Consider the following 14,642-nt stretch of genomic DNA (forward strand, 5'->3'; position numbering starts at 1 on the left):
TTTTACCACATGTTTCTAGAATCATTTTCTGATGCTGGAGATCGTCTGGTTAGTAAAATAATAAAGTAGGTTCTGATGTCAACAGGATAATATGATATACGTGGATCAGTTCTATCATCAATGAATCAAATACATTAATAGCTTGCACCTTACGTTATCTTAAACTCGTCACACAACACTCTACCTTGTCTTTTGTGAATGGCAACTCTGGTTTACGATAATCGAATTCCTCTTCCTCTTCTTTTTTTTGTTGGTTTACTTCTCGATGCCTTGTTGCAGATACTGAATCAAGTCGTAGCCAGCAGTAGTCCACTTGTTATACGCATCTGTACACACATGAATCATGAAGTGTGCAGCTTCACGTTCGCTCATCTCTGGGTGAAATCTTTTCCTTAGGTTACCAATTGGATCTCCTCTGCTAAAGCAAGGCAATCCACTGTCTAGCATCATTTGCACCGTGCTTATGATTCCGTCCATGTACCGGCGAGCAGCCAAGTATCCTTTGACGCACAAGCTTTTTAATGCAGAAAAGACAATAAGATTATCTCTCTGACAACAAAAAGAAAAGATCTCAGAAAGTTTTTAAGATATCTACCTCACAAATTGATGCCATGTTTTGCTTTTCATAACACCTGATGGATCTAGCAACTGAGTCATTTCGTGGCTCAGTTTGAAGTGAGCACTCTCGAACCGCATGTTTCCACCAGGTGAAGTTTCCAATATGAAACCAAAGTCGATGTGGACAAGTCTTCCCACGCTGCATTACCGTAACACATGGTGTTATTTTCAAGAAATTGCACAAATAAATAATATTGTCCAGAGAGAGTTAGGAAGCATACTCATCAAAAAGAAGATTTCCGTTGTGTCTGTCTTTGGGTTGGAGCAAAAGACTAGCCACAGCATAACCGGCACTGCTGATGAGGAAGTTCTCTCTTGCTGTTTCAAAGGTGGCTGAGCCCACGGGTCCATAGTCTTGTTGAAAAATTTCATACAAACCCCCGTCAGTTGTTTCACCCATTTGACTTCTGCTTCGTGTATTAGGCACAACCTGTAATCAAAGTAAAGAAAAGAGATGGAAGTTCCATTAGAAAGAAACCCGTATGAACCTTATCTGATGCATGAAATTCTTATACAACCAAAATCTATTCTAACGAGCAATAAGAGAAATAAGCTCAAGATTAACACATTTTAGACCGAGTTTACCTCAATGATTCCCCTCTCGTCACCAGTTGGGAGTACTCCATATGGAAAAAGATAAAGATTAAGACCAACCGCTTGAAATATATCTCTAAGAAGAGATATCACTTGAAGGGCAAGAACATCTTGTCGGCAATCATCTCCGACCTGAATACAAGAGCAAATCAGACTCAGAGTAAATACCAACTAGTGGGGGAGCGCATGACTGATTTTTTTTTTGGGGGTATTGGCAAATACTATTAGAATTATGAAAGATATCACAGTAGAATAGCTTTCATGTGGACCTAGAAACCCTACAAATTGTATGAAAATCATACCAAGGCTTACCTTGAAAATGCAAGCCTGTGGTTTCACATCATTATGGTCACCATCACGATCAATAACGTTGAAAGTTATCATAATAGGGACTTTGGCAGCTGATTGTAAGGGTATTCCACTGTCTACACGGATACCCCTAACAAGCTTACTAGGAGCAGTTGGCAAATAGAGGTCATCTCCCTGCATTTCAATTTTCTCTAACTCCCTGCCATAAATAAAGTGTTAGATTAACCTTGCATCCAACATACCCACCCATACCATGAAAGATAAACTCATACCTCCTGATACCGGCTCTGCGCTCTTCTTTTGGAAGGGGAAATAGCACCCCGGAAATCGATGTAACTTTGTCAAAGAAGTCGAACTCTCTAGTGAACATGTCCAAGGCACTGGGACTGAAACCATCAATGATATGCTGCCGAACTTGTGGCAAAATTTCTTGGAATGATGCATTCTGAAATATTACAGAAACAACAGGTGAGCCCGGATTATTACAGCCGACCACTCCACAGCTATACAACAAAGTTCTACTCCATCTCTATCTAAACAAACTAATCACTTTCTCACAAAATCTTTTGTCCAAATAATACTTTCCAATGAAAAATTCATGCTAATACAGAACTATAAGCAGTTATGAAACTCATTTTCACTCTTGGAATTATGTAACTAGAACTAGCGATCAACATGTCAAATCAAGAATGCTTTCAGCCTCGTATAACATGTGAAGAATAACCTACCCCAGAAGACTTTGCAGATGTTTTCTACAGGAGACCAGTTTGGAACTCGGGATATTCACAATTAGGGCCAGTAGATAGTACTAGATGACAATGCTATTTAATATTGTGAAAGATCGTTAAGCTACATAGCAGTATGTAACATAGATAACATACTAGCCAAACAGGAGTAAGATGCTGACTCTACATAAACTAAGACCAACGAAATATAAGCAGAAAATTATAATAATGGGCAAACCTTATCGATAGCGCCCTCCTTCGGTGTTTCCTGAACAGACTCACCCTGGCATTATAAGAGATATTTGAAATTAACAAATCTCCACATAGGTTACAAGCAAAACTAAGATCTTGCAAAGTCCACTAAGTTAAATTTACCTGCAAATGCCAAATGAGAATATGGGCAAATATGTCGCTTCTTTGGGTAGCTCTAAGAAGATACCCTTCCACCAACCTCTGCATTCAAAAAGAAATCAAAACATTAAACATCTTAAATGCAGGAAAAAAGGAAAGACGTAATATCCAGCTTCCCTAGAAGTATAATTTCTGTAGAGTTTGAGGATACTGTGACAAGAAAAACCGTGAGCAATCAAAGGCCTAATAACAAAAAAATAGACATGGTTTTGAAAATGCGAGGTTGATAATCCAATTCTACTTTTTTAAATAATAGTTTTAGATAAAAGACCAACAAAACAAAGGTTCCTGGGCTCGTAGTTTCTTTTTCACACCATGGTTGGATAAATTCTGGGAAATGCTGCAGTACACCAAATGCAGAATTCTATTTTTGAGACTATAAAACACTTCAACGACAGCACTGAAAAAGCAATATGATAAAACTTCACGTATTAAGATGAGCGACAATATATATAGTGAGCACAAGCAGAATGATATAATTCAAATCTAACGAGCACATGACGAATGATATACTTGAAATAGCTTAGACCCCAAACTGCTTATAGAGACTATGCATATTAGATAAGACGTACCCCTTCATCATAGCGTAGAGACTGCACCAACTGGGGCATGAAGAAAGTAACTCGGTCAGGAGGATAGGACTCCAAAACTCTTAGTACATATGCCATGACACGTGGATGGCCTTTATAAGCAGGAGTGAGGAACTCAAGAGCCTGTGTGATTGAACAAGCAGCCCAGTGTGGTAGCTGCTGCAACAGCGCTGAGTCCTCTTCAACATTTTTGGGTGTTACAAAGTACGGCAATGCCTGGGGAATTGTACGAAGATCTACAATATGTGTCTGCATGAAAGAGTCTCAGTGAGAAAGCTCATAAACATCAGACGATCAATACAAAGTAAAAGTATCATGGCCAAACTTTTTCCAGTTGCATCATGCCTGCTGATTTTGTAAACTTAAAACCAAAGATACAGTATACCCCACTTAAACTATAAAATCGTAAGAGGTCTGTCTTTCTACAGTCTTAGAGGAGTAGCATCTGTTTTATACCTGAACAAGCTGAGTGACTTCGGATTTCACACCAGCATTTGCCGGAAATCTTGAAGCAAGAGATAAAGCAATGCGAGGGTCCACTGAAAAGGCGGTTTTAGCATGTTCGGTCCATTTTTCGGAGCTTATTTTCAGCCGCGAATATGGACTGTCCCTGTACATACGTTGCCAATTGGAAGAATGAATATCATTTACGTCAAAGAGAACTAATGAGAAGTGAAAGCGTCATAAAAGGAAACCAAGTTTTACTTTGAACTAATAGGTTGCGCCCATACGTCAAGCCTGTCAGCTTCATGCTGGCAGAGCATTAGGAGCAACTGCCTCCTCTTTTCTTTTCCCACAGTGTAGTTGTCCATCTCACCCCAGACGGGATGATACTGATCGGTCTGTAGACATGCAGCCAAAGTAAATATCATATTTTGCAGTCAAACTATGTTACTCCGAGAAAGTAGAAAAAAAGTTTGCAGATGGTTACTATACCACGTCAATCAAGTTCCCTATTTCACGAGGTTTTCCTTTGGAATCGGATTGACTTAAATCCAATAGCTCGTTTGATAAAAAGTGAACAAAAACTGAAACAGATAGAGCCTCGCTTTGACAAAAATTCGGAATATTTACATCATACCACTCTGGTTGATGAGCAAACCAGCCTAAGGAAGTCCTGGAACAAGTAGAAAAGACATAGTTTCTTATTGACGTGCACGAACATAGAACAAAGGTATATCAGAGATAATAAAATTGGCCTAAGCATTAAGCCATTTGAAACACCGGGACATGCCATATTAAATGGCGGATTAACATAAGGCCTAAAATGTAGCTACTTTCAGTTTTCTCTCAATCTATGATATATCTATTAAAATAGCAGACACTAGGCCATACAGTTCAATGCAATGTGCAATGGCAATTCAATTTAAATCCTAAGGCGGACAAAACAGTAAGAGAGCCTATGAACATTAATATACAGTCCAGCAAAGAAAGTAGAAAAAAAATCAAATATGTGACGCCAGATCATAGACGCAGGATGGGAGACCTCCAAAAAAGAAAGAATAACAAAATGTATGGTGCAACAAAAAACAATGGCTCATCTTACAAAGAAAAAAACTGCGAATTAGCAAAAACTGACCTGTAAATTCGATCTTCCAATAGCTGGAGTCCAGATCTAAATTTCTGCATATTGCCTTGTGTTTGGCATGAGCAGAACTTCAGTCCAAGGAGCATCAAAGAAAAAAAGGTACCAGCAGCTGCAGGGTGGCGAGTAAAGCACCAGTCAAGGTCTGTACTCCGTTGTAACATTCGACCTAGCAGCAAGAGTTGCTCCGTGCTATTATGTCGAACAACCTAGAGAAGCATTTTGTGATAAGAAACTCACATAAATAATTATTTGCTTACTTAGTGGTTAGTAAGCAAATACCCAAGTGAAACAAAATTTCTCCAAGACCACAACTTTGTCGCCTACGGACGTTCGCAGAAAAGTGATAATTGATTCAACTAGTTTTATAAAATTATCACCACTAATAATACTCTAGATCTTCTTAACCAACGACTAATAAGAATTGAGGTGATCCACCTACATGAGTTCCGTCTGTAAAAGAAAAAAGTAGAGAGATAAATCCTAACCTCAAAACGATCAATTAAAAATCCAAGCCACAGTCTGTGAGCGACTATTTGGTCAACTGGATCACTTTCCGGTGATCCTTCTGGCTCCCCAGGGGCAAGATGGGGTCTTAATTTTGCAGCTGGGCCAGAGTATCGCACATCAGACGCAAAGAGCCCTCGCTTTGTATCAATTGTCCATATCCATGCATCTACAAGCTCGGCAAGGACTAGAGATACAAGTTGAGGAGCAGCAGAAACCAACCAGGTCCAAATAAAAATTCCAGTTTCCATAGCATCTGGAGTAGATATATATGCAGGACACCAACAAAGGAGACGCAGTAACTGAGAAAAGCCTTCCACATTCGTTTTTGACTCAGCACCCTGATGCAACAAGAGGAGAAATTAGAATACATGTGCTCGTCAATTCATCTGCTCTTGGTTAGAAAACCTTACCAGGTTTGACAGAAGTAGTGCAGTTGCTTGAGAACAAGTTTCTCGGAATTGTGTCTTATCCACCTCTCCACCTTTTTCAGCAGTATTAACAAATTGCTGAAGGAGACGCACAAATCGCGCTATCAACATCTCATTAAATGAGTCATCCTCTGGTTGTGGTGCCTGGGAAAATGCCCCAGATATTAATCTTTGAAGGCCACCACCAAAACCACTAGGCGCTGAGCCAGATTGAAATCCACCAATACTGTTGTACAACCTTCGCATGCCAGCAATTTCCCCAGCATGGTTGCACTTTACTGTTGCACTGACTACACCAGTACCAAGCACCTCCAAGTTAAAGGATTCAGAAACTTTTAAGTTTGCCCCTGATGCTGCAGCTGCTGCTGCCATCACCGCTGGAATATTTGCAGTTCTTATCCCTGACCAAATTTCATTTTTCCCAGTTCCAATCTTTATCTCAGATAGAAGAGAAACCACATCCGTGGTAGTTTGTGCTCGCTGCCATGTGTTTGCCTTACACAGCTTATCCTGTGGTGGATATTAAAAACAAGAGAGGACCGTGAAACCCTATTGTAACTCAGAGGAAGCAAAAACAATTTAACTTAAGCAGAACCCACGAAAAAAACCCCAGCCATGAGAATATATACAAAAAGAATCCATGAAAACAACAACTTAAGCCCCTATGTCTAAAGCAATTCATAGTTCGTTTGTGCACCAAAAACAGACTCATATATCTGAAAAGGAACACGCAACCAATACCATAAACACTGAAACAGTAATTATTAAGGGAGAGAAAAACTGAATGAATCCCACCTTCTTGAATCATTTCAAGAAAATAGGGAAGTCTACAACTAAAAAGAAGTTCGTTAAACAAAGTAGATGGAAGGAAAACATGGCACTGCAACAGAACAGACAGGAATTATATCTCCACAGTAAGTTCTGTTTAAAATGTCAAATTAACAGATTGAATTGGCGTAACAGAAATCTCAAAATAAGGAAATGTGAATGTGAATGTGAATATATACGATAATATGAATTGGTAAACAGAAGGAAACCTGAAGCAAACCCTGACTGGTACATGGAGCATATGAAAGCGATATTATGATCCATTCTCGAACAACTTTCTGGTATAAAGATCGAACAGCAGCAGTCCAAGCAGGATCATTGACAACTGTTGAAGATGTATTGTCATGAACAGAAAACAGCAAACTATCCAGACACGACGAATGCCAGAGGACCTGTATTTTCTCATTGTCAGACGATCAACAAAGCAGTGGATAATTTCCAAAAGAACAGTTGGAGAAGGCAAAAGGCAAACACCGAAACTTAGTAGACAGTACCAAAGGCAGTGATATAAGACAGACACCAGTAAAGAGAAGGAGGAGAGTAAATTACTAGATGTACAACAGAGAGGAAATATGCAGAAAAAAAGAGAGTAAAACCGTGAAAAATGTCTATAGTAGACGTGAAACAGCAAACACAACATATTTAGAAATCCAATAAAACAAACAGACTACACCACTAGTATCTAACGGAATTATATATGAGAAAATTGATATTTGTTAGAGATCAATAGAAAGAGAAAAACTAGATTCAGCAAAAGATAGGAAAAAAGTCTGCAATGGGTAACCCATGAAATTATTGCAGGCCAGTAGGAAGAAAAACACTTCAATCTGCAATTGTTCAATGCAAAGCTAAATGTAAACTATAATTATTAGAATTTGATAATATTAATTATTGCCTAAGTCGCCTTGAAAATACTATCATGGCTAAATATAACTCTACTTCTCCATACTTCTATCAGTGTAGTATATTCATCATATATAAGCAATATATCGGCTCGTTTTTTTACAAACATGGTGAAACTACATATAATCTTTTGAACGAGAGTGTATATCCATTTACCTGAGGAAACTTGTCCCGTAACTGAGTCAACAAGTTCACAGAGATATTTCTAACGTGTTCATCTCTCTGTGACATACTCTTTATGAGGAAACAAGCATGTGCATACGTTGTCAGTTCTCTATTACGAGCATCTTTTCCAGTAAGTGATATTCGATCTTCCTGAAATCAGATGGAAGTTTTATGAAAAATTCATTTACTGTTAGAATGTATGTGAGGATGTAGCAAACACACAGAAAAGCAGAACTGGTGTTGGTGACAAAATGAACAAAGTGCATATATATAAGGACAGAAGGAATGAACGGGCTAGAGTTGCCATCAAACGGCCCTTGGCCAAAAATGAGCTACAATAGTACGACCAAGTATTTACGTACCAGCCATGAGACTGCTGTTTCAAAGGATCTATGCACAATTGCCGTCAAACACTGGGAAACAGCAGGAGTAAGATTTGGAGTTTTCAGATATTCGAAGACACAGCTGAAGGCACTTCTAGAAGCAGATACACTTGAGTCGCCGTTAAGGATACCCCCGTTGCTAATAAAGCGTATGATTTCCAAAAAAGCGACAGCAAGCAAATAGGTAGCTTTCACTCCTAATAGGATTAAAATAATTAAAATAAAAATAAATTCTAAGCATCTAAGATAGCCAAACCAAAATCCTTCAAGCAGATATTAAACAATAACTCCTAGTTTGTTTTACCTGAAATGGTGTTCATTGATGCAACGTCAACTCGGCCACCTAAGGCAGTTGAAAGAGCAAGTCTCTGTGTTGAAGCTACTTTCTCATTTCCATTTCCTCGACGACTACCAGGATTATGGAGCGCGTTGAGTTCCAATTCGTCTTCAAGCCATTTTACAGAACTGACAACCTACAAAGAGCAATGCTCAATTAGGTACAGTTAAACTTCAGAACAAGTACGTATCTACTGGGAGATATAAGACTCAGTATTTAGAAGGTTTATAATATGGTGAACCATAAATTAAACTCTGAAGATGACCTTCTAGACTGACTTACAAGAGGGGGAGTGCCTTGAGAAATCCGCTGAACAGCAATAATCCACTCTGTATTCCACATGTAAGGCCCTCCCACAGCTTGCAAAGCAGCATTCATGCTCCCACTATTCGCTGAATTGGAGGTTGACTTCCCAGCGGGTGTTGGAGCTTTCAAAATAGGAGGTGCTAAGCCAAAAAGGGCTATATAGAACCAAAGATTGCGGAACAACTTCAAAAGTGAGGGTTCCACATCCAAAGTAGGATCAAAATCCGAACATATTTCCGCCACCGCAGGAAGAAGAGGCCCTAAAAAATCCACACCACTCCTGGAAGAAAAGGAAGCGCGTAATAAATATTCAGGTCATTACGAAGAGAGAAATAAACTTTGGAAAAGCATCCACTGATGATTTTCCGATTATTCTAGTTTTAGGACAATTGTAGTAGAGAGGAAAATGCTTATTTTATCTATAATGTTAACAGCAAGATCACAACATTGATCATCCAGTCATCCTTCATGCAATACATAAACCTTTCTGGGAACATAGTAGCCAGCAAAAGCTGTTGCCAGCAGATTTCTCGTAGTTTGCAGACTTTCTAATGTATAAAATACTTTTTATTCAACAGCGAATAGTTGTTCAAGCTTTTAGTTACTATATGACTAGGCAGTTAAAAGATAAACTAAACCATAGACAGTGAAAAAAAACTCTAATGTTTATACAAAGCTAAGACGATATAATTACCCGCCACTTTTGGATTCGGCAGCCAGGCCTACATCTGAACATAAGGAAAGCAAACGATGGCGATAGTCCGAACGCAATTTTGTATCCGCAAGACCATTGGCAATTGTAAGAAAACCTGCAGGAAGAGTCTATAGCACAATTGGATCTGTAAGGATCAGTATAATAGTAAAATCAAAAAAACATAGTAAAATACCTCTATACGCTCAGTTGTAGCTTCTGGTGCTGATGTTTTGCTCTCTACAGATCCTACAGTCGACAGTTTGCTCAAGTAACTTCTGGTCATCAAAACTACCGTCTCGCGGTAAGATTTTTCAAACCCTAACGTTGCTATGCGAGAAACAGCATCAAGAAGCTGCATAAAATTGGCATAGATGCATAAATAAATATGTCAACAAGGATGAAGATATCACTGCCAAATTTCGAGAAAGTAACATATATGGGGTATCATGCTAGAAAATGGAACCATACTTGGAGTCGCAAGAAGCTAGGAGCCGAAGCATCACCCTCTTCCAAGCTTTCAATAAAAAGTGGCAATATCATGTCTGCTACTTCGGGCTTCTTCACAGCAACATTGAGATCAGCAAGCAGCCGTATCACATTTAGCTGTACAGCAGGCACTTGCTTTTCTCTATCAACCTGGACACCAAATGATGAGCCTTAGCGGAAAGGTAAGATAAAAAGGGAACCTAAGGAAGGCGGATTAATAGCTGGCGAAGTAAAATGATTTTCTCCACGTTAAGAGAACGGTTGAAAAATTACCTGTTCTTCATAATCATTTCTTTCACGAATACTTGATGCTAACCCCATAATGAAGGTGTCCACTGGGGCTCGGTCCTTGGACCAGCCAGATTCAATAATCTCACAACTAGTCTTAAATACGCTCTCGAGCAAAGCCCCTTGATCAGGCTGTTCAAACAAACAATTAGAAATACATAGAAACTTCGTTTAGTAATTTAATTGAAAACGAACTATAATATACTAATATCTGTCCAAACTTGTGACATGATGTGTTCGATTGTACTTCTATAGAGATCCAGCGATAGAGTAGAAAATGTTGCTCGTCTGAGTACAAACAAAATTTTACCTGAGCACAGACTGCCAGTACCAATGGTTTAAGTCGGATGAGCAGCACACGAAGTGGCTGGCCTCCTCTTTCCACTGCAATCTTTGCAATCCCAGAAAGCAGAGAACCGAACAGCTCTTCACAGGCCTTCATTTTCCGCCACACAGATGTCAAGCAGGCATCGGCAGCATCTAATAGCAATGCAAGAGTCTCCAGGACCAACCTTTTAGAAGTTTTTCCATCTGTTTCCAGAGACACCAGGCTCTTGATTTTCATTTTAGCTACAGCCTGATAAACAGAGAGCTTCGCATTGACTCTAGTTTTCAGAACTGGACCTTGTTCGTTCCAGTCTCGTTTTCTTGACTGTAAACAAAATGCAGAAACAGAGTCATCATCTTTTCTAAGAAATCCATACTCCACTCAAGATCCGCAAAGTAAGCACCACCGTAGTACTATACTACTATCCCTCTTGAAAACATGCCGAATAATATTATAACCACGAGAAAAGCATTACCTTCAGAAACGCAGACATGGACTGGAGCTGCCTCTTCGCTATAAACCGCACTTGATCCTGAAGTTTGGAATCAACTTTGACCTTCTCCAAAATATGAGTGATCAACCTAAAGGCAATCTCTTGCTTCTCCAAGCTCTCGATGGACTCATCCTCAAAAGAAGCCACTTGTTGTCTAAACACAGGGTTAGAGCCTCCACTACCTTCACTAAATCCAAAGCTCAGCTGATCAACCCCAGTCTTCCACACGATACTACCCCCATTCACCACAACAGACGAAGAACTCTTAGAGGACGCGGTGGACCCGTCGCCAGGACTAGACTCCTCCGTTTTTCCTGAGGGATAACGATTCGTGCTAACGGGAGAGCTCTGAGCCGAGGAAGTTTCAGAGTTCGCCGAGTTCAGAGGCGCACGGCTCACAACAAACTGATCAAGCAACATTGTGATCAACTTATCCCCATCAGACTGCAGAATCGACGGAAAATTCTGAGAGAGCGCCACCAAGAACGCCTTGGAAATCGACGGATCACCATCCCCATTGCCATCGCCGCCGCAGCTCGCGGCGGCAATCACGACCTCACCTGTAAACCTAGCAACCTCGGTGGCGAAATCCGGCGATAGATCCGCCGCGGACGAAAGGTAACTCAAGAAATCGCAGTAGAACGCAGAGATCGACTGCGAGGGGAACGAATGCGGCCAGAAGGAGCGGCGGAACGAGGCGGGGACGGCGCTGAGGAAATCATTCACGGCGGATTTGGCGCGGTTGTCGGTTGATTCGGGGTTCTTGGAGATGATCCGCGCCACGGCTAACACGGCGTTGAGGTGGCTCCGAGAAACCCTGGGCGATTCGGCGAGGAGCCATTCGGTTTGGGGGCAACGGCCGCATATCCACGCTAGTTTCTCCGAGAATTGCTTCGGATTCTCCGCTATAATGTCGCAAAGCTCCGTCAATGCCTCCATGGGAAAGAAACAGAAAAATTTAGCTGAAAGGTTCGAGATCGGATCTGCCTTTAAGACGGAGTCGAAATCTCGTGTGATCCACGAACGGCGGAGATCATAAATGTGAGTGCGGGTTCAATTGTTCTTTGCATGAGGAGGAGGAAGCCATGGAAGGGGTTTGAAGGTTCATTGTGACGTCGACTGAGTCATCATCGTCATTCGTTTTGTCTCTTCCTTTTTTTTTTTTTTCTTCTCTCGCTCTTGGGGTAATGATTTGTCCGTTGTGGAAGATCTCCGAGAGGGGTAAATAGGTAAAATCCAGCTAAAAGTGTTCGTAGAGACAAATCGGTAGAATCGGTATAAACCATACCGGAAACATGAATCGGATTAAGATCCGGTTTATTTATGAACAATGCTGATATAGCTTCATGGCTGGCCTTATAAATTAAAGCTTTACGGGATGAATAAATTTCAAAAAATGTAAGAGGCATTTGGTTAAGAGAGACATGCACCCATGTTCATAATTTGGGCTCCGAAAAAGTCAGTGAGACGACCACTTTTTGTCGATTAAAATTAACATATACACCCCATTTGGTGATATTAATTGATTATTTACATGTGCTTTTAACATTTTTAATCTTTAGGATTAAATAGTTAGGTATTGGATGCTATTTTTATGACAAAATATTTCACATTAATTTAAAACATTTTTAATTTTTAATATTTGTTTTTCGTTTTTAGATTTTGGTTTTAGTTTTTAGTTTTTGGTTTTTAGCTTTTAATATTTGATTTTCAGCTTTTTGTTTTGGTTTTTGGTTTTTGGATTTTGATTTTGGTTTTTGATTTTGTTGTAGTTTTTAAGTTTTCAAAAAAGCAAGTAATACATTATTTTAAAATAATACAACAAAAATACAAATTAAACATTTAGAAGTTACAATTAAAATTGATCAAAATATTGTGATTCTTATTTAAAACATAAAAATACATTAACATGTTTTTAATAACTATATTTTATTAAAAAAACTTACATTATACTAAAATATAAATCATAAATATATCTAAATTATTTTTATTATTAAAAACTTGAATGGCAACTTTTTATTTTAAAAAATAATATATTCTATTTGGTTATTAAAAAATATTTTATGTTTTTATAATTTTTAGTTATTTTTGAATGTCTAATAATTATTATAAATTATTCAGTAATTATATTTATAGAATTTAATAACTAGTTTTTACAATTAGTTTATAGTTAGTTAGTATTATAAATAAATATCTAAATTTATTTTACATATATGAAATAAAAATAAATTATTTCACATTATTAAAAAAAATTACTTAAACAAAAAGATAGAAAGTATATACATATAATGGTCATGTATTTTATATTGATATTTACAAAAATAAGAAAAATATATATGAAAAGTAATCGTAGTACTATATGAGTCTGTAAAGTTGATGACAAAAAAAAAAAAAAAAGTAATCGTAGTACATTTTACAAAACCACTAAAACATGGCTTTTGGTTTTTCTTTGAATTTTGGTCAAAAGATCTAAAAACCAGTTTCCCTATTTTATAGGAAAACCTTTTTGTCAGAATCTTGATTGGTTTAAAACTAGTTTTTTGCAAAATCAGTTTTCCTAATTCTTAGGAAATCAAAAACTTGATTGGAAAGAAAATGGTTTTTGCAGTAGATTTTGGATTTTTGAAAAACATGAATGGTGTTTGTAGATTTTTGTTTTTAGTTTTTGGTTTTTGCTTTTAAAACTAATAGAATGAAAATATTATTCAAAGTAAAATATTTAATCTGCAAAATAATAAAATATAAAATACTGTTATCAAAACACATATAAATTTATTTAATAAAATTATTTTAAACAATACTGTAGATACAAAATAAAACTTTGGTTAAATGCAAAAACAATATATATATATATATATATATATTTCTATGGTTTGTTATTTTCTGTAAATTTTAAGTTTTTCTAAAACTAATGATATAAAAATAATAAAGATTTATTTTAAATTTTGTTTTTTTTTTATTTTAGTGTAGTTTTAGTTTAAATATATTTTATAACTTTGGTAAAAATGTATAACTTTTTGTAATTTAAATATTATATAATAAAATTAAAAGCTGATTTTTTAAAAAAAATCCAGTGTAATAAATGCATAATACTTATAACTAAAGAAATTATTTAACTTTTCTATAAGATTTATGGTATAAATATTGAATTGACTAAAAATTATAAATTAACTTACATAAAAATTAAAATAACTTAATTCGTAGAGAAGATTATTATTTGTAAGTTTTTTTGTTTGTTTTCTAGAATGGCATATATAATTATATATATGAAAAACTAATTTCTTGAAAGAAAATGAAGTGAGTCGTTTGGAAACCACAAAAGCACATAAAAAGTGGATTTTGGTTTCTATGTATAAAATGGTGTAGGAGTTGAAAAACTGGTTTCTCTAAAATATAGGGAATCTATTTTAGTTAAATCTTGATTGGGTAAAAAGTAGATTTTAGAAAAACAAAAACTAGAATCTAATCCAAAATCAGCAAACAATCAACCTCTTAGACATTTTTCTCTGTTTCAGAATAGATTTAGGACATACATTTATTAATATGTAAAAAACAAAAAAAACTTAAAAATAGGTTCATTAAATATATCAGTGGCATTGAAGTGTAAATAACTTGCAAAACTAAAGGTATTTTTATTTTGTACTCCTCTTTTAATAGTTAG

General features: G+C 37.2%; 1 protein-coding gene across 1 annotated transcript; it reads right to left on the reverse strand.

Moving 5' to 3' along the window:
• Positions 1-24: 24 nt before the first annotated feature.
• LOC103871413 (phosphatidylinositol 4-kinase alpha 1) lies at positions 25-12,305 on the reverse strand. Its single transcript, XM_033272575.1, has 26 exons — positions 10,964-12,305; positions 10,471-10,812; positions 10,146-10,292; positions 9,855-10,022; positions 9,580-9,738; positions 9,387-9,514; positions 8,669-8,972; positions 8,354-8,522; positions 8,029-8,246; positions 7,658-7,816; positions 6,808-6,990; positions 5,753-6,280; positions 5,321-5,680; positions 4,827-5,041; positions 4,184-4,364; positions 3,953-4,089; positions 3,704-3,857; positions 3,230-3,496; positions 2,622-2,699; positions 2,485-2,529; positions 1,794-1,966; positions 1,525-1,720; positions 1,204-1,344; positions 840-1,048; positions 596-757; positions 25-514 (listed from the first exon to the last, which is right to left on the reverse strand). The coding sequence occupies exons 1-26, from the start codon at positions 11,918-11,920 to the stop codon at positions 256-258; spliced, it is 6,039 nt and encodes a 2,012-aa protein (XP_033128466.1). The 5' UTR covers positions 11,921-12,305; the 3' UTR covers positions 25-255.
• Positions 12,306-14,642: the final 2,337 nt, after the last annotated feature.

The sequence above is a fragment of the Brassica rapa genome, chromosome A06, assembly GCF_000309985.2.
Source record: "Brassica rapa cultivar Chiifu-401-42 chromosome A06, CAAS_Brap_v3.01, whole genome shotgun sequence".
Classification (NCBI taxonomy): domain Eukaryota; kingdom Viridiplantae; phylum Streptophyta; class Magnoliopsida; order Brassicales; family Brassicaceae; genus Brassica; species Brassica rapa.

What these genes read in the sequence shown, in the direction of transcription:
- LOC103871413 (XM_033272575.1), bottom strand. Translation starts at nt 11,920, where the DNA reads ATGGAGGCATTGACGGAGCTTTGCGACATTATAGCGGAGAATCCGAAG. An exon ending in CACTACTTCTGTCAAACCTG is followed by an intron (nt 5,681 to 5,752) that starts GTAAGGTTTTCT and finishes TTGTTGCATCAG; the next exon opens with GGTGCTGAGTCAAAAACGAA. An exon ending in CACAGGCTTGCATTTTCAAG is followed by an intron (nt 1,345 to 1,524) that starts GTAAGCCTTGGT and finishes TCTTGTATTCAG; the next exon opens with GTCGGAGATGATTGCCGACA.